Source organism: Somniosus microcephalus, chromosome 21 (genome assembly GCF_052327205.1).
Source record: "Somniosus microcephalus isolate GS21.2 chromosome 21, FLI_Smic_1.0, whole genome shotgun sequence".
Taxonomy (NCBI): Eukaryota; Metazoa; Chordata; class Chondrichthyes; order Squaliformes; family Somniosidae; genus Somniosus; species Somniosus microcephalus.
The window spans coordinates 50,000,303-50,020,984 of NC_141007.1; the positions used below are offsets into that span (position 1 = coordinate 50,000,303).

General features: G+C 46.6%; 1 protein-coding gene across 1 annotated transcript in view; it reads right to left on the reverse strand.

Annotated features, from left to right (window-relative positions):
- Window positions 1-286: 286 nt before the first annotated feature.
- Window positions 287-20,682, reverse strand: part of c1qtnf1 (C1q and TNF related 1) — a 46,603-nt gene continuing 26,207 nt past the window's right edge. Inside the window, exon 3 of the mRNA XM_085963575.1 lies at window positions 287-6,765. Coding sequence (XP_085819701.1) covers window positions 6,215-6,765 — 551 coding nt within the window. The 3' untranslated portion in view covers window positions 287-6,214. The remainder of the gene's footprint in view (window positions 6,766-20,682) is intronic.

Below are 20,682 nucleotides of genomic sequence, written 5' to 3' on the forward strand. Positions count from 1 at the left end.
AGGTATTTTCTGGTACAAACTATTGGAACTGGAAATGAATTCAGCTGTAGCTTCCGATAACTATCAGGAAGGGGAAGCCTTTCTCATTGCTTTCAGGGTTAGAATCTATCATTTTTCTCAAAGATGAAAGGACACTGATCTGGAATGTATCACCAACATGTGCAATTCATAGTAACAAAATCCTTGCATGTGATTGCCCCACACACATGAACCCATTCTCCTTAACTTATTCCTGCATATTAAATGGTCTGTTCTAACTGAGCATTTTAGGCAAATTGAACAAATGTTTTGTAACAAAGTGATTTTAATACTACAATCATCCCAAATATTCATAGAAATGAGATCTTCAGAATCGGTGGTAACACAAAAGAAAGGCCATGGGAATGCAACTGTATGAACACTGAGCAGTGATAATGACAATGTTATATAGTTTATATATAATGCAAATTCAATACATTTGCAGTGCATAAAGATAATACAGCAGTATCATAATATGATGACATTGAATAAACACAAACACCAAATAATTCAGCATTAATGAAACAATGGAAAGTCAGCAGAAACTATGTCATAACAGTCATGAGACTGTGGAAAAGTGCAGAAATGATGGGATCAAGTGACAATGAATCATATTACATTGTGGAGACAGTCGAGAAGATAATGGAAAGTCTATACTCTTATGAAGTGATTGAGGTTGACTTCAGTAAACACAATTTATATTCAGATGATCATAATTCTGACCATCAAAACCCAAATCACTTATTGAAGCCAATTATGTTATGTCATGTTATATGTTATATATGATGTTAGTAAAAGTCAAGCTCCCCTGGTGGCTCAGTGGATAGGTATGGTACTGCCCCATACTCTAAGCCATGGATAGGGTCCCAGGTTCAATCTCTAACTTGTGCAGAAGAAAATACATCCCAGTGTCACTTTTCATGATGACATTACTAGCTGATTGATAATATAAGAAACAGAGTTTAGCCAAGTAAAGTTCCTTCAGTCACACCCCTGTAGCATTTACATTCAGAGGATGAGTTCTAATTTATCCTGACTCAATGTTTAGGTCCTTTAAGGTCAGCATTTATCCAGCTCAGCAGCTCCTATGATACACCACATCAGGACAGTGTGCCTGAAACGCATGGGATCAAATCCAGACCTGTCTGATGGGATAATAGTCTCCTCCCTCTGTGCTGGCTGCAAGGATCCCATTGGAAATGATTCTGAGCAGTTTCACACTGATGCAGCAGATAGTGCTCTTCTACGGTTGGGATTAAGCAACGTTGTTGGGATTGAGCAAAGAGTCCTTTACTTTGCATCAGTCTTGCGCTACACTTGACCGAGGAGCACTGGTGCTGACAATGGGTTTCTAAAATGGAGTATGATTTGTTCCCAATACTGGCATACATCATCCTCATTTCCACAAAAGGTATTGTGTGTTCACATGCAGTGCTGTGGTTGTTTACTTTTTATTTAAATTAGTCCATATTAAAGATGGCTACCAGAGTCCTGAAGGCAAATAATATGCTTACTTTTTGTGATTTACTGAAAATATGCTGCAGGTTATGAAGAAAGCAATATGCAAATATCATTTTGTACTATATCATTTTTTAGTTTTCTGCATAAACAGTGTGGAGTTATAGTAGGGTATCATTTTGAAGCAGAGATCAAGCCTTATTAAAACCATGGTCAAAGTGGAAATCACTTATCGTCACAGGCAAATTTTGGCATTTTCTGGCAATCCAATTAACATCCAGCACACAAAAGGAACTGACCATAACAGGAATTGATACTTAAGGTTCAAGTAGATTAAGTTCCCGTTTTGGTCAACCATATCTTGTAGACTCCATAATTTTTACTTGCCCATCAGTTCACAAAAGTATGAAAGAAAAATTAAAAGTTGCTTATATTAGTTTCCTCATGCAAATGTTGCTGGTTTCTTTATTGCTGATGCAATCCCCAGGGCCTGATAATCTACATCCTAGGGTACTTAAGGAAGTGGCCCTAGAAATAGCAGATGCATTGCTGGTCATCTTCCAAAATTCTATAGACTCTGGAGCAGTTCCCATGGATTGGAGGGTAGCTAATGTAACCCCACTATTTAAAAAAGGTGGTAGAGAGAAAATGGGGAATTATAGACCGGTAAGCCTGACATCAGTAGTGGGGAAAATGCTAGAGTCCGTTATAAAAGATGTAATAGCAGAGCACTTGAAAAACAGTGACAGGATCGGACAAAGTCAACATGGATTTACAAAAGGTAAATCGTGCTTGACTAATCTACTGGAATTTTTTGAGGATGTAACTGGTAGAATAGATAAGGGAGAACCAATGGATGTGGTGTATTTGGACTTTCAGAAGGCTTTCGATAAGGTCCCGCATAAGAGATTAGTGTGCAAGTTAAAGCACATGGGATTGGGGGTAAGGTACTGACTTGGATAGAGAACTGATTGGCAGACAGGAAGGAAAGAGTTGGAATAAACAGATCTTTTTCCGAGTGGCAGGCAGTGACTAGTGGGGTACCGCAGAGATCGGTGCTAGGACCCCAGCTATTCACAATATATATTAATGATCTAGACAAGGGAACTAGATGTAATATCTCCAAGTTTGCAGACGACACAAAGCTGGGTGGGCGTGTGTGCTGTGAGGAGGATGCAGAGAAACTCCAGTATGATTTAGACAGGTTGGGTGACTGGGTAGGTGCATGGCAGATGCAATATAATGTGGATAAATGCGAGGTAATCCACTTTGGTGGCAAAAACAGGAAGGTAGATTATTTTATGAACGGCAATAGATTGGGAAAAGGGGACCTGGGTGTTCTTGTCCACCAGTCGCTGAAGGTAAGCATGCAGGTGCAGCAGGCTGTTAAGAAGGCAAATGGTATGTTGGCCTTCATAGCGAGAGGATTTGAGTAAAGGAGCAAGATGTCTTGCTGCAGTTGTACAGGGCCTTGGTGAGAGCACACCTTGAGTATTCGGTGCAGTTTTGGTTGCCTTATCTGAGGAAGGATGTTCTTGCCATGGAGGGAGTGCAGCGAAGATTCACCAGGCTGATACCTGGGATGGCAGGAATGACATATGAAGAGAGATTGGGTCGATTAGGCTTATATTCACTAGAGTTTAGAAGAATGAGAGGGGATCTCATTGAAACTTATAAAATTCTAACAGGACTAGACAGACTAGATGCAGGAAGGATGTTCCCGATGGCGGGGGAGTCCAGAACGAGGGGTCACAGTCTAAGGATAAGGGGTAAGCCATTTAGGACTGAGATGAGGAGGAATTTCTTCACCCAGAGAGTGGTGAACCTGTGGAATTCTCTACCACAGAAGGCAGTTGAGGCCAACTTATTAAATATATTCAAGAAGGAGTTAGATATATTTCTTAAGGCTAAAGGGATCAAGGGATATGGGGAGAAAGCAGGGATAGGGTACTGAATTTGGATGATCAGCCATGATCTCATTAAATGGCGGAGCAGGCTCGAGGGGCCGAATGGCCTACTCCTGCTCCTATCTGCTATGTTTCTGTGTTTCTAATTCTGTAGTCTAAGTTTTCCAATCAATTGACTGGAAGTCAGAAGGTACAGGAAGTGCACCTGCCCAACCTTCAGTGCGCTGATCCCACTTGTAATTCTGGGATCAGTCTGATTAACATAAAAGAGGCAAGTTCCTGGCTTTGTAAATGCCTGTGATTAAGAGTTTCTCCTTTTTAGGGCTGGAGATCAGATGCTGCTGCAGGATTTAAATGGGCAGCTCTAATGTTTTGTGGCTTTTCAAGGCAGCGAGCTTCTTTGGTGCTTCACGGCATCTGGAAGGAGTTCAGCAGCACAGAGAACACCCTACTTTTCAGATGAGGCCAAAGCAATTGTGCCAAAGGAAGTGGGACATAGGAGGAACATTCTCTTTGGGTTGGAGTATCACAGGGACCCCTATGTGAGCTGCATAATAAGAATTGCACAAAATGGCTACCAGCTTGAATACTATAAAATAGGCCACAAATCATGATAACACTTATTTATGTCCATTATATAGCGGGTGCACTCTGCTTCCCACCAAGATCAGAGAAGTAACTGACAGCAAGCATGCAGTTGAGGCCGGGAAGTTAAATGGGCAGTGAACTGGCAATACAAAAAGAAAATACTGCAGATGCTGGAAATCTGAAATAAAAACAGAAAATGCTGGAGATACTCAGCCGATCAGGCAGCATCTGTGGAGAGAGAAACAGAGTTAACGTTTCAGGTCAATGACCTTTCGTCAGAACTCACAAGTTCTGATGAAAGGTCACCGACCTGAAATGTTGGGCTGAATTTTGATTGAGGCGGCGTGTAGGAGGCGGGACTACAACTTTTGGGGTTGTCGTCCCACCTCCATCAAGTTGTGGCCAACCCACGCGATTTTCACTTGATTGACCTTGTTGAGCCCACCTAACGGGCTCAGCAGGCCAATTAAGGGCCACCCAGCAACAGGTGAAGTCACAGATTGACATTTCATCTGTCAAAAGCTTTTGACAGATGAAATATCAGCGTTTGACAGCTCTTTGAAGCTGTCAAACACTGACAATCTGTACTCCAAGTTAATTCCTTCCTCTCAGACTGATTTAGAGATCTCTCCAGAACAGAAAGCTGAATGCTGCAGATTTTGACAGCTCGCGGCCACTCTGCTTTCTGTGCCAGTGAGATGAGGGACTCCCGAGACCTGAAGGAAGGAAGGCTGTAAAGGTAAGTAAATGTAAGTAAAACTTCTTTAAACACTTTACACACACCAAACACACTTACCTTTGCACTCATGCACACATCATTCACCTGAACACCGGACATCTTGAACCCTCCAAGCCCTTCAGCCCGACGGTCCGCCTCGCTAACTTGGCGTGGTTTGGAGCCGTCGGGAATCCCACACTTCAGGAATAAAAATAGGGGTTAGGCTAAAAACTGCCCGTTAACTACCTGTTAACAGGCAGTTAATTGGCACTAATCCCCTTCCCGCCTCGGGGAGGCGGGTCCCAGCACAGGTCGGGTATCCGCCTCCTTTGACACTGGCATGGAGGCGGGTTGGGGGCGGGATGGGTTCGTGCCTCCCAATTTCGAGATTTTAACCCCCCACACGCCTCCAAGGCCCAATGGAAACCCTGCCCGTTAACTCTGTTTCTCTCTTCACAGATGCTGCCTGACCCAGTGAACTGGCAATGGTGGTCCACTCTAATTTCGAGTTCGTTTTGACCGATTCACGCCCATTTTTCATCTGAAACCGATTGGAAAATCTAGGCTTAAGTGTCTGGGGGTTTTCTGCTGTTGCAGAAATTGTGTTCAATAAATTAATATAATTTGTTTCATTTTACGGCCACAACTTTTATATTTAAAACGTGAATGGAATCGTAACAATTTAGAGTCGACGGAAAGACTGACAAACAAAAAGAAAGCTGTTTACTTAAAGGGAAGCTCCAGGGATCTCAGACGTTATCCTTGTGGGTAATTTTAAGCTAAGTAGATGGGCAGGTGGAATGCTACTTTTACACCCCACCCACTATTACTCTATATTGACTTCAATGGAGAGTAAAATGGGGTGGAGTGCAAAACCAGCGTTGCAACTGATCCTGTCAATTTCTCGATGGGCGTGTTAAGTTAAAATTGCCCCCTCTAGACAGTCACAGAATGGAGGCTTTGCTACAATTGCAGTGATCTCATCCCACAAGGTAGACTTTTAAGATTCTTACGCATTGAAACTCAGACATTTATGAGCCATGTCTCACCAATCTCCTAGCTGTGTCCGCATCTTGACAGCACAATACTAATTGGACATACACATGTTACGACGCTCGTGTGGATGCGAAAGAATGTCACAGCACAGCTCTTAAAGACTCTCATATCTGCCACAGGAAAGAGCACACTTGCTCTCTACATTACATGGAAGGTCTGAAGCTTCACTGCATTCTCTGGATGACACACAGAAGCACCAATACTGGCAGTCCCTCTGATACCACCAGAGCATGCCGGAAACAAAAAGAGCCACATCACCAAATACTTGTTTCTGTGCTTTGGGAAAGGTAGCTAAAAACATCGTCAAAAAATGTACAAAGCAACTAAGATGATTTTAGTCACTGTAAATCAAGATGCGAGACATAAAACTTTAAAAACAGAAACCTGAAGCTTCCCTTTAATAAGCTTCCTTATTGCTTCCTAATAACTGTCCCACATTAATCAAAGAGTTGCTTATTTAGTTACTTATTCAAATCTCACTGTTTGGTTTAATCAGGTAACCATTAAAGGTGATGTAAGTATCAAAGCCATCACTGAAAATGGCATTCTCTCGTTCTCCTTTGAACAAACGAATCCAGACTTCGTCATTGTCTTTCAGATCTATCATAATGCTCTGGCTTTGCATGATGCTGCGGTCACTGGGCTGGGCGTAGAGGATGACAACCTCCTCGTCATTCCTCATGATGTGCATGTAGGTTTCCTTCTGATTCCAGGTGTGTACATTCAGGCTAAAGTGGTAAATACCTGGGATGGAGCAGTAAAACTTCCCTGTGAACATATTAAACTGATCGTACAAATTGACATACTCGGTATCAAACACCAATGTCTGGTAGTAATTATTACTGTGTAGTTCTTTCTTTCGGCCCACAGAGAAAGCAGCGTAGTACGTTTTGCATGGTTCTCCAAGCTTTCCTATACTTCCCTTTACACCTTTTGAACCTGCCGAACCCCGTGGTCCTCGCACTCCTGCTTTTCCATTTTTGCCATAAGATCCTCGTGGCCCTTTATCACCCTTCTCACCTAAAAAAGAATTAAATAACATGTTAATAAGTGGTAAATCATTGTAGCTTGACAGTATCTGTCTAACTGTATTCTTGTTTGCTGGTTTAAGGTAAGCGAGGACTGTGCAACTAGTATTTGAATCAAAAATTCAAGGTTAAATGCAGCAATGATTAGATTCAACTCAGATCTCCCTCTGTAATGCACTAACAGTTGTTCCCAACTCCAAAAATAGTCGACACCAGCCACTGTCCCCACCCCCCACCAATCTTATCAGTGTGACATTTTCATTTCCCACAAGTATGACAAGTGTCAAAGAATTTTTAAAAACAGGGACCGAGAGTTTTCCTTTAACAAACATTCTTGCAGTTTCCCACCAACTGTTCATATTAGTCAACAATTTACTTGTTTATTCACCTTTGTTTCCTCTCTGAGACAGACTGCTGATTTTGTGCTGTATGCTGAATTTCCTAACTTCGTTCATGATATTTACCAGTCAACCAGATGAGAACTGCATTCCCCATGGACGATCTGGATTTTAATCAATGGAAAGACAAAGGGGCTGTTTTATCTGCCCTCTCCCCATGCCCATTCCGGGCACCAGGTAAATGGACAACATCCAAAACATACCTCGCCTGCAATGACCTGAACCCACCTTCATTTTGTACAGTGGTTTCGAAATTTACTATGGAGCCCAAATATCTTTTACAGTCAATGCCAAGTTATTGCCAACTAGTTCTAAAGTTTCAAGATATCCTTGTACATTTATGTCAGATCACATAAATGTCTGTCCCTGATCATTTCCTTTCTTTATACCAATCTCTCTTTCACCCATCTCTAGCTCTGTGTTCTCTTCAGTTGATTTATCTTTCCTTGATTTATTACTATCATCTAGGGTTGCAAAACTCTGGGAATTTTTAAAAGAGGAAACTTTCCATGGGAAATTTCGGGAATTTGGGGAATTTTGAGATTTTTTGCACACTGATGGTTTTTGCCTCTGACCCTTATATTATCTTTGTCATCAAAATAGACATACTGTTCCATACAAATAAAAACAGGCATTCAAAACTTTATTTAGGTTATCATTTTGAACTTTATTGAACCCCCACAAAAAAGACTCATCCAAAATAAAATAAAAAGAGCGTCAGCTTATTTAGTCTGTAATTTGTCCTTATTTTGTCCCTTTGAGTCTTCTACTCATCATTGCTCCTCCTGATTCTCTGGGCTGGATTTTCATTGGGCCGTGGAGTTGGGATTGGAGGCGTGTGGGGGTTTAAAATCCCGAAATCGGGGGGCACCAACCCATCCCGCCCCAACCCGCCTCCATGCCAGTTTCAAAGGAGGTGGGTACCCGCCCCGCACTGGAACCCACCTCCCCAAGGCGGGAAGGGGATTAGTGCCAATTAACTGCCTGTTAACAGGTAGTTAACAGGCAGTTTTTAGCTTAATCCCTATTTTCATTGTTCAAATGTGGGATTCCCGACGGCTCCAAACCACGCCAAGTTAGCAAGGCGGACCGTCGGGATGAAGGGCTTGGAGGGGTCGAGATGTCCGGTGTTCAGGTGAGTGATGGGTGCATGAGTGCAGAGGTAAGTGTGTTTGGTCTGTGTAAAGTGTTTAAAGAAGTTTTACTTACCTTTACAGCCTTCCTTCCTTCAGGTCTCGGGAGTCCCTCATCTCATCGGCACAGAAAGCAGAATGGCCGCCAGCTGTCAAAATCTGCAGCCTCTGCTTTCTGTTCCGGGGAGATCTCTAAATCATCCTGAGAGGAAGGAATTAACCTGGAGTACAGATTGTCAGTGTTTGACAGCTTCAAACAGCTGTGAAACGCTGATATTTCATCTGTCAAAAGATCTTGACAGACGAAATTTCAATCTGTGAAGTCACCTGTTGCCGGGTGGCCCTTAATTGGCCTGCTGAGCCCGCTGGGCGGGCTCAACAAGGTCAATCAAGTCTAAATTGCGTGGGTTGGCTAGAACTCGATGGAGGCGGGACTACAACCCCGAATGTTGTAATCCCGCCTCCTACCCGACTCCTCAATGAAAATCCAGCCCTCTGCCTCTGATGTGTCCATTTCCTCCTCTGTGTCACTGTCTAGCTGTGTGATGGACACTTCTGTATCTGGCTCAATAAGTTGTAGGTTCGCCCGGATAGCCACCAGTTTCTCCACTCTCTTGTTAGTCAGCCTGTTGCGCACCTTTGTATGCGTATTCCCAAAAAGTGACCAGTTTCGCTCAGAGGTCGCTGATGAAGGTGGGATTTGGAGTATCACCGATGCAATGGGTGACAGAGCCTCAGATGCACAAAGTCCCTTCCACCAGGTATGTGCACTGATATGCTTTCATGATTCCCATATCCCGTCCCCATTCCAAAGACCTTGCTTGGTAGAGAACTTTGCCAGACTCCCAGAACTTTGCCCACGTCCAGATTGAGGTGGTGTGAGAGGGTAGAACTCACACTGTAAGCGCTGTTGATCTGTTCTCCAGAAAGTATTGGTCTCCCAACAAGCTTTGGGTTCAGCATGTATGTTGCAGCATGAATCAGCTTGACACAAAATTCTTGACGCGTTTGTATGAATTGAACAATTGCCTTCTCCTCTGCTTTGAGCAGTAGGGATGTGGGTAGGGCAATGCTGATTTGTTCTTTTAAATCAGTAAAAAGCCTAAGAACATCTGACAAGATGGCGTCATCTCCTTCAATCTGAGCAATTGCAGATGCTACTGGTGAGAGTAGTTTAAGGCTGCGAACCACTCTCTCCCAAAACACATCATCCAGCAGTATTTTCTAGATGGTGGTTTCCATATCCCCAGACTGGGATATTGCCATTTCTTGCAGCGACTCCTTAGCCTCCAGAAGGCTGTTGTACATTATGACAACGCCACCCCATCTAGTGTTGCTGGGCAGCTTCAGTGTGGTGTTCTTGTTCTTTGTCATTTGCTTGGAGTTGTAGGTTGCTGCAACTACCTGTTTTCCCCTGACATACTTAACAACTTGCTTGGCTCTTTTGTACAGTGTTTCCATGGTTCTCAAACCCATGATGTCCTTGAGGAGCAGGTTGAGCCCATGAGCTGCGCACCCAATAGACGTAATATGAGGGTAGGCCTCCTCCACTTGAGCCCAAGCAGCCTTCATATTCGCAGCATTGTCGGTAACTACTGCAAAGACCTTTTGTGATCCAAGATCGTTGGTGACCGCTTTCAGCTCATCAGCAATGCATGTGCTTATGTGTCTGTTGTCCTTCGTGTCTGTGCTCTTGAAGAACACTGGGAGAGGAGTGGAGACGATGTAGTTTATGATGCCCTCCCCTCGTACATTTGACCACCCATCTGAGATAACTGCAACACAGTCTGCCATCTCTATCATTTCTTTGAGCTTTCCTTGGACTCTGTTATACTCAGCCTCCAGCAAATAAGTAGACAAAGCATGTCTGGTGGGAGGACAGTATGCAGGGTGAATAACATTGAAAAATCTCTTCCAGTACACATTGGCTGTGAGCATGAGGGGTGAGCCTGTCACATATACAGCTTGAGCAAGGCACTCATCTGCATTCTTCTGGCTACGGTTATCCATTGTATCAAAGAACCTTCCAAGTGGGCCAGGAGTTGCTGATGATAAGGAGCCTGATGCTGAATGTGAACCATCATCTTCTTGAATGGAAGCAGAGGAACTCTGGGCTGACTGCTGTGAGCTTTGAGTGAAGTTGTTGCATTTGGATAAATGCTGCTGCTTCTTTGTGGCATTCTTTACATATGGCTTTATACAGTGTTTGCACATGTACACAGTCTTTCCATCTTTAATACCTGGGGTAAAATGCTTCCACACATCCGATGGTAAACATGGCATTGTTCTATGCAGAGAAATAAAGGGCATGCATCTCTGTGTTGAACTGCGGTCGATCAGCACGATTGCAACAGGGTGAGTACATTTTTCCTGATGCTCCATGTGATGGAAGCATGACCTGTGCATGCACGACGCTACATCACCAATAGAGGGAGCTAATCGCTCATCCACTCAATCAGGACACATTTGTTCACAGTCACACACAAAACTTGTAATTATTAAAACAAGTCAAGTAAGAAGATAAACATATATTGATTAAGAAATTCCTTAATAATTAAGATTCTATCTCTGTTAGTAATTTTAAGAGAGGACCTGTGAAAAAAAATGAAAGAAATACAAAAAAAAAATATATATATATTATGCTAGCATGTGCTTTTTTGGGCAAAATTCCCAAAATTTCCAAGCTAAACTTCCCGTGGAAAATTTCTGGAAATTTACCAGAAACTTTCCACCCCTTCGCAACCCTACTGTCATCTTTCAAAACTCACTCATTATCCATCTTATCTCCAATACAATTGGTCTGTTTCTCTGGTGTCTGCCAGTCTCTGCCCCATGTGTCTCATCAGGATGTCATTCACTCCTCTGTCTCTCTCCTGATGTTGTACTGATGTTGGGCAAAGTAGGGCCCAAGATGGCAGTAAAAATAATTGAAACAGCCAGTGCAGCCGAGGGAGTGGAGCCCAGGCGTGGGGTTGGAGTGTGTCATTACAGCATGACACATTTACATAGGCAGATTCCACTGTAAATGCAGACAGAGGAATTTATAATGGAAAAAATTGACAAAGTTGTGACCATAGACATAAGAAGGCTTATTTTTACTTTCGTCGGTAAACAGGTGGCAATGGTTTGACCGCCCACTACCACCTGTTTATCACCACAGTCACAAGTTAAAAACCGCCCCAACATTTTTAATATATCAGTAGACAGATGCTGCAAATGAAAGAAACAAAGAATTTGAATTTATGGTGCCTTTCGTATCCTCGGGACATCCCAAAGCGTTTCACAGTTAATTAAGTACTTTTTTTTTTAAGTAAAACATCAAGGGAGAGACAGAGGGGTGAAGCTGTTATGTAAGCAAACATTCACACAGCATGGTCCCACACACAAGTAAGATAGATCACCAGCTAATCTGTTTTTAATGGTGTTGGTTGAGGGATGAATGTTGGCCGGGAGACCAGAAGAATTCCCAGCTCTTCTTCCAATCGGGCCATGGAATCTTTTACATCTACCTGAACAGGTAGACCTAGGTTAACTATCTCATCTGAAGAATGGCCCCTCCAACAATACAGAACTCTCTCAGTACTGCACTGAAGTATCAGCCTGGATTATATGTTCAAGTCTTGTACCAAAATTAAATTATCTTACATGCAGAACCACACACTGAGATATACTTCAAACCATTTCTTTCGTTCACAAGTTTTTTCACCTGCTCACACTGTTTAGAAGTGAGCATGCTTCATTCGTTATTTGGAGACCCTGGAAAAGTTTGAAACTTTTGCAGCATTTTACATTTACTGGTTCGAATTTTCCTATAGCGCTGCTGCCTGGTAATTAAATACAGCGCAAACCCTTCTAATGGAATCACTATGAAATACTGTTGACAAAAACATCATTTTCATTTACAGATCCAAGGAAAGGACCCAGACCACACTCGCTTGGCATGATGCCTTATTTTCTGTTAGTGTCAGCTGGTGAAAACGCATTGACCCTTGTTTTTGTGCTGTCTGCTTCTGCACCACCTCGCTCAGCTCCATAAATATTTTAACTACTTCAGGTTTTTTTCTGATGGGTCCATGCTTCACGGTTGGAGAGGTAATGGCCAGCCACAATGCAGACGACTGAGAGCCAATCACCTGGTGCTACACATTTTGGATTTTTACCTGTCCCCACAAAACACCAAAATAGCCACGGAAGATCAGTTTCCTATCTTTCGGTTGTCCAAATATTTGAACTAGATGTTTGGTAGCACAACAAGTTGTACTTGCCCCCACGACCATGGTTCAGGTGTATGCTAGGCCTGAAAGCCTTGCAATTCCATATTTTATTTTTTTTAAATGGGAGAGATCCCCTTTTTCTTTATACATTACAACTCACAAATGAAATCACAGGAATGCACAGTTGTGAAATGCAGACTTTCTGAAAATGTGATTTTGTTAGTGGGAATGATAAAGCAGCAGCCAATAATGGTGCACCTCCAACAATGATACTTAAAATACTTCTCAAGCTAACAAGCCACTTACCAAGTAGGAATGTTGTAAGAAATAGTGGTCCATAGAATCATAAGAAATAGGCTCCTCTAGTTAAGGGAAATTCTTCAGCAGTCTGCCTGAGCTGACACAGAATAATGTTAATCATGTTAGATGATGTGCCTCAATAATTCCGAGACTCGATGTTAGCGAAACAAAACAAGGCTTTTATTAACTTAGAAAGTAACACGTAAGAGAGAGGGGTATCTTCCTTCTGGAGACTGAGGCCAGACTGAGCTAGCTTACAAAAGGGGCCAGGTATGGGCGGAGCCCTACACACACAGCACATTCCAATAAACAATACAATGAGGACTGGGGGAAGGGAAATGACACTGAAACCGACCACAGTCACAGGCAGTGATGAATGGAATATTTCATCACATTCACCCCTTCTATAGATTTAGTCTGTTCGGGGGTTTGATAGTCCTCTGCGACCGACGTGGCTGTTGTGGTGCCGTGGGTGTCGGCTGGGTGTCCCCGGTAGTCTCCTGGGTCTCTGCCGGGGGTGCCGCCAGGGTTGTTGAAGGGGTAGTTGGTAGGGGTGCCGTTGGTCGATGTTCTTCCGGGGGTGATGAAAGAGTAGTGGGTGGGTAAGAGTTGCTGTGATCGTTGTTGCTGCTATTGCCGTGGTTGTTGTCGATGCCGGCTGGGGCGACATCTTTTATGGACACGGTGTCCTCCCTTCCGTCGGCGTGCCGGACATATGCGTATTGGGGGTTGGCGTGGAGTAGGTGTACTGGCTCCACGAGAGGGTCCGTCTTGTGGCCCCTCACATGCCTTCGCACGAGTACCGGACCTGGGGTGGAGAGCCATGACGGCATGGATACGCCTGAGGTGGATTTCCGGGGAAAGACAAACATTCGTTCATGAGGCGTGGCATTAGTGGCCGTACACAATAGCGACCGTATCGAATGGAGCACATCCGAGAGGACTTCCTGCCAGCGGGAGATAGGGAGGCCCTTGGTCCTTAGAGCTAGAGTGGCTGCTTTCCATACTGTCCCATTCTCTCGCTCCACTTGGCCGTTACCCCGGGGGTTGTAGCTGGTGGTACGGCTCGTGGCGATCCCCTTGGACAGCATGTACTGGCGTAGCTCTTCACTCATGAAGGACGCCCCCCTATCCGTATGGATGTAGCTCGGCATACCGAACAGGCAGAACAGGCTGTTGAGGCATTTAATGACCGTGGCGCTGGTCATGTCTGGGCAGGGGAAGGCGAATGGGAACCGGGAGTATTCGTCCACAATGTTCAGGAAGTTAACATTGCGGTCGACAGACGGGAGGGGGCCCTTGAAATCTAAGCTGAGCCGCTCAAAGGGCCGTGTAGCTTTGATTAAGTGGGCTCTATCTGGGTGGTAGAACCGAGGCTTGCACTCAGCGCAAGTGCGGCAGTTCCTGGTCAGAGACCGAACTTCCTCAATCGAGCAGGGTAAGTTACGGGACTTTATGAAGTGGAACAGCCGCGTGACCCCTGGGTGGCAGAGGTCGTTGTGGAGGGTCTGTAGCCGATCCCCGGTGGCGCTGGCACACATCCCTCGTGAGAGGGCGTCAGGGGATTCGTTAAGGGCCCCTGGCCGGTAAATGATGTCATACTCGAAGGTGGAGAGCTCGATCCGCCACCTAAGAATCTTATCATTTTTAATCTTCCCCCTCTGTTTATTATTGAACATAAACGCTACCGACCGCTGGTCGGTAAGTAGGGTGAAGCGTTTGCCGGCTAGGTAGTGGCGCCAGTGGCGCACTGCCTCCACGATGGCTTGGGCCTCCTTTTCCACGGAGGAGTGTCTGATCTCGGGCCCTTGGAGGGTCCTCGAGAAGAAAGCTACGGGCCGCCCCGCCTGGTTGAGGGTGGCCGCCAAGGCGAAGTCAGACGCATCACTTTCCACTTGAAATGGAGTGTTCTCGTCCACTGCCTGTAGCGTGGCCCACTCAATATCCTGCTTAATGCTTTTGAAGGCGGCGTGGGCCTCAGCAGAGAGCGGAAAAGAGGATGCTTTCAAGAGGGGGCGGGCTTTGTCGGAGTAGTTGGGGACCCATTGGGAATAATAAGAAAATAACCCCAGGCACCTTTTCAGAGCTTTGGGAGTGTTGGGCAGGGGCAGCTCCCGTAGGGGGGCGCAATCGGTCGGGGTCTGGTCCGATTTCCCCATTCTCCACCACGCTGCCTAGTATGCAGAGGCGCGTGGTGTTGAAAACGCACTTGTCCTCGTTGTAGGTGAGGTTGAGTTTTTGTGCGGTTTCCAGGAACCTCTCGAGGTTCGAGTCGTGATCCTGCTGATTGTGGCCGCAGATGGTGACGTTGTCGAGGTAGGGGAAGGTTGCCTGCAAGTGGTGGTCATCGACCATGCGGTCCATCTCCCTCTGCAAAACCGAGACCCCATTCGTCACCCCAAAGGGGACTCTGAGGAATTGGTAGAGGCGTCCGTTCGCCTCGAAGGCGGTGTACGGGCGGTCCTCTGGTCTGATAGGGAGCTGGTGGTACGCTGACTTGAGGTCGATGGTGGAGAACACCCGGTATTGGGCGATTTGGTTCACCATTTCTGATATGCGGGGTAGCGGGTAGGCGTCTAGTTGGGTGTACCTGTTGATCGTTTGACTATAGTCGATCACCATCCGTTTCTTCTTGCTACCCCTTACCACTACCACTTGGGCGCGCCACGGGCTGTTGCTGCGTTCAATAATGCGCTCTTTCAGGAGCCTGTCTACCTCGGTCGCGATAAACCGCCTGTCCTCCCAGCTGTACCTCCTGCTTTTGGTCGCTATTGGCCGGCAGTTAGGGGTAAGATTCGCCAATAGCGAAGGCGGCTTTACCTTCAGGGTAGCCAGACCGCACACTGTGAGGGGCGGCTGGGACCCACCGTACTTGAGCGTGATGCTTTGGTGGTTGCACTGGAAATCCAGGCCCAAGATCACGCTCGCACATAGGTTCTTCATGATTAATACTTTAAAGTTATCGTATACAGTTCCGTTAACGCCCAATTGTACCGTGCAGTAACCCAGAATGGTCGATGTCTGGGTTTTATCAGCCATAGAGATGGTGCCCTGAGCAGGGACCACCTTTAGGGAGAGTTGCTGTGCCAGTTCAGGGTGGATAAAACTCTCCGTGCTTCCACTGTCAATTAAACATTTAACCCGGCACCCGTTTACCTCGATGTCCACCATTGATTTGGATAGCGGGTGCGGCCTGGTCTGGTCCACTGTGACCGATGCCACTGTAGGGCCCTGATCGATACAAGATGGCGTCCACACTGTCTGCTCATAAGATGGCGGACCCCACGAGGTCGGGCAAGATGGCGTCCAAGATGGCCGCTCCCACGGCGCACACGCGGCGGTGGCGGGTTTTCCGGCGGTTGGTTTTCCGGCGGGGTTCCCTCTGCACACCTTCCCGAAGTGCCCCTTCTTACCGCACTTAAAGCAGGTGGTGCCTTTCGCCGGGCACAGGTTTCTGGTGTGTTTTGGCTGCCCGCAGAAGTAGCAGTTGGGTCCCTGACGCGTCGCGGCTGTCGTAGGGCTTCTGGGGGGAGAGCGGGGCCCCGCCGGTGTCGGGCTGCCGGGCGGGGAAGATGCCTTCCAAGATGGCGGCGCCCTCGGTGCACACGTGGCGGCGTGGACGGCGCGGGCTGAAGAGTAGGCATCCGAGTTTCTCTGGGCCACATCCAGGGATCGCGCGGTGTCCGCAGCCTGTTTCAGGTCCAACCCCGTTTTTTCCAGCAGTCTTTGCCGGATGTAAGTGGAGCTGAGGCCTGTGATAAAGGCATCGCGAACAAGCTCGTCAGTGTACACTGCGGCTTTTACATCTCGGCACTTGCAGTCTTTGCCAAGCATTTTCAGGGTGCTTAGGAACTCCTCCACCGATTCCCCAGGTCGCTGTGCGCGAGTAGCGAGCAGATGCCTAGCATACACCTCATTCGTAGGCTGCTGGTAATGCGCCTTTAAGATGTCGCAGGCGGCCAGGTACGTATCGGCGTCTTGGATGAGGGGGTAAGCCCGGTGGCTTACCCAATTCTGCAGAATTCCGAGTCTCATCCTCGCAGCGTCCGTAGCGTCTTTGACGGCTGCGGAATTGTCCAGGAAGAATTCCATACACTCAAACCAGTGTCCGAAGCGTGCTGATGCGTCCGGAGCATGTTGATCCAAATCCAAACGTTCGGGTTTCAGGAGTTGATCCATAGTGTTGAAAAATAAGTTAATAAAATTGATGTGCCTCAATAATTCCGAGACTCGATGTTAGCGAAACAAAACAAGGCTTTTATTAACTTAGAAAGTAACACGTAAGAGAGAGGGGTATCTTCCTTCTGGAGACTGAGGCCAGACTGAGCTAGCTTACAAAAGGGGCCAGGTATGGGCGGAGCCCTACACACACAGCACATTCCAGCACATTCCAATAAACAATACAATGAGGACTGGGGGAAGGGAAATGACACTGAAACCGACCACAGTCACAGGCAGTGATGAATGGAATATTTCATCACATTAGATAAGGGTTTTCACAAGGGCTCGTTATGAGGCCAAGGACATAATGTAGAAACAGGCCTTTGTGTAGGTATGACTGGGCCTGATAAGAGGTTGGGGAAGGAGCCTCATGATCCACGTATCTAAAACAAACTGTCTGGGAGAAGGTAACAAGATGTCCATACAAGAGATAAGCGAAGGAATGATCTAATCGGGCTGGAGCTTAGGTTAGGAGGGGTCTGCCTTGGGTATCTAATCCCCTGTAATTGAACAATGGAACAGGTAAATGTAATTAAATGAATAATTGACATGAGGTATCCACCGGCCCCTAAAATAAGGTATATAAACAGGCAGTCGAGAAGGGCAAAAAAGGGCAGACAGAGGAGAGCTCCCCGAGGTGGATCCATGCTAGCTTCGGCTTAACACCCCAGCCAGCCTGAGAGATGACCGAAGGAGAGATCATTACCGCAGGCTGCAAAGGTCAAATTGTCCTGCCTCATCCATCCATCTGATCCAGGCCTGGTAAACCGTTCTCACCTGTTATGGGTCGTATGTCTACTGTGTCCATCCTGATTATGTTTGTATGAGAACTGTCGCTCCTCAATAAACCGCTTATGACTCCTCGACCCTTTTGGGTAAACTGTGACCCTTGATTAAATCTTACAGTGGTGTCAGAAGTGGGATCAGAGAAGTAGGAGTCACAAAGGCCTGGTTTGTGATACCGACGAACTCAGTCAACCGTGTGTGATCATCGCTAAGACTGTGTAGGAAACCTCGAGAGAGAGAGGGCGTTCCAAATAAGTGAAACCAGAGGTACAATGGCATTGGCGTTTCACAGGGAACAGTTGATAAATAGCCTGACAGAGAAAACAGGCACGCCTGGGGCGACGGACATCCTAAGGATTTTAGAGGAGTGCAATGGGAATTACGATTGCATTCTCGGCAGGCTCTCTGAGGACGTCCAGAAACGCAACCTTAAGCTTAAAAAAAGGCTGAGATAGATGGGCTTACGGGGTACATTTGTGCGCCTCACAGTTAGATTAAAAAAAAACAAAGAATTGAAGGAACAGGTAGACAAGTTACAAAAGGAAAGCGAAGGTTGGCAGGAAAGCATTGCCGTCATGCACAGTCAGTTACGGTGGGAACAGGAAGCGCATGACGGAGTACATTATACGCAGAAAAAGCTGGAACTAATACTGGAACAAAATATCGCGTTACAGGCAGAGACTACCAGACTAGGTGAGGAATTAGAAGATGCTATGGGGGCTTTGAGGGAGTTAGACCTGTGCCAAACCGTTGCCTCCCCCGAAACAGATCACACCCCGTATTTAGCTAAAATCCAACAGCTTCAGGCACAAATCGACCAACAGCGGGCAGTGGTGGCTGCTGTCTTCAAAACCAGAGGAGGAGACCCCGGCCCTTGTTGGGACAATATAGTTGAGAACCTCGCCCCCTCTGCTCCGCCTCCTCCGTACAAGGACAACAAGACAAATGAAAAAATGTCAGTGCATGCGTTCACCTGAGACAGGGCTGCGCACCAGCCTAGGCACAACACTGACCAAGAGGAGCCCAAAGGCCAACTATCCACGACCACTGATGACGAGGGAGAAACCACCGCCACAACCATGCATAGGTCCCTTACCCCCGTTGAGGTCAGGGCACTAAAAGATGACTTGGGGACGGTGAACACCAGCTCCCTCGACCTCATGCAATGGTGGAGAATTTTTAAGGTCACTCATCCAGATCTAGAAGGGAACGACCTTAAACAGGTCCTCCTGGCCGCGTGTTCCTCGGAGTGAAGACAAGAGATGGATCAGGTAATCCTGGTCGAGGGCACGGTAGGGGCTATTGAGGCTGACCTGTGCAGAGCGCTGGGGGAGGAGGGCATCAACTTCCACCAAGTCCTGGCCAATACCAAACAGGGCCCTACTGAAAACCTGAAGACCTTCGCAGATAAGCTCAATGACATCTTCCGGCGCACTAGGGATGGTAGAGGGAACCACTTTGATTCCCCGGGCTTCAAAACCCTCTTTTGAACGGCCTCTAACTATTAGTCCGTAACGCGCCACCAAAAACATACCCTGGGAGCAACTGCGCACCCATTCCGGAACTGCTTGGGAGCAGACCCATGCCAATGTTTCCCGAGCACCCACTAAAGCTAAGGTAGCAGCTGTCGAGGGCCCGCTACCCAGCCAGAGATCAGGGCCATCTAAAACCCCTGCGCCAGAGAAGGGTGCCCCAGAGCGCTGCTTTAATTGCCACCGGCTGGGCCACTATGCCCATAACTGCCGCAATAGCGCATTATTGAGGTTGACAGATGGGTCCCGACCCTGTTGAGCAGAGGCTGCAGAGGATGGAGGCAGCAATAGAGGCCATGCAGATTAGTCAGGGTGCTCGGCTGGTTGCCACAGTGCATCAGCAACCCATGTAAATAGCTCAAGATCCCCAGTGACTCCAGCAGGCCTCTCAGGGAGAGGTGATTTGCCCTCTCCGATACGATGGTGGTGGGAGACCGGTAGTCCGCACTGTCGGTACTGGAGGCCGTCAACAATTAATGTTAGTCAACTCCAGCTCCTCCGCCACCATCATTCACGATCCCCACCCCGACCCTTCGAAGGGTGTGCCCCAAGTTTTATCAGGCTTTTGCAATTCAGCCCAAACAACTATACAAGGATCCCTTCCCCTACAGCTGGACAAAGTTGGGGTTCGAGTCACAGTCCTGCCTCCCACTTATAGGGTCATGCATAATGGGCAGGGACTACTGGGTAGTGATGTGCTACAAAGTTATCAGGCAGTAATTGATTATGCCAACAATTGTATCTGGTGGAACCTTAAAAACAGACCCCCTACTCCGGTGTCTAGCACGCACTCAGTATTCGCGATTAAAAAATCAGACGAGTACGGACCAGTCACCTCTGATGACTCAGAGGTACAGGCAACCCTAGAGTTGGTGCCGGGTATATTCGCATCCCATAAACATGATTGCGGAAACATGACCGAACCCGAAGAAATTAACGGACCACTACCTGCTCCCGTGAAGCAGTACTCCTACCCAGCCAAGAGAATACTGTATATTCGAGTCACCATCGAGTCATTGTTAAAGCAGGCTGCTGTTCACAGAGGCACATTCACTACTAACTCTAAGGGTTTTCACAAGGGCTCGTTATGAGGCCATGGACATAACGTAGAAACAAGCCTTTGTGTAGGTATGACTGGGCCTGATAAGAGGTTGGGGAAGGAGCCTCATGACCCGCGTATCTAAAACAAACTGTCTGGGAGAAGGTAACAAGATGTCTATACAAGAGATAAGCGAAGGAATGATCTCAAGGGAGCTTAGGTTAGGAGGGGTCAGCCTTGGGTATCTATTCCCCTGTAATTGAACAATGGAACGGGTAAATGTAAT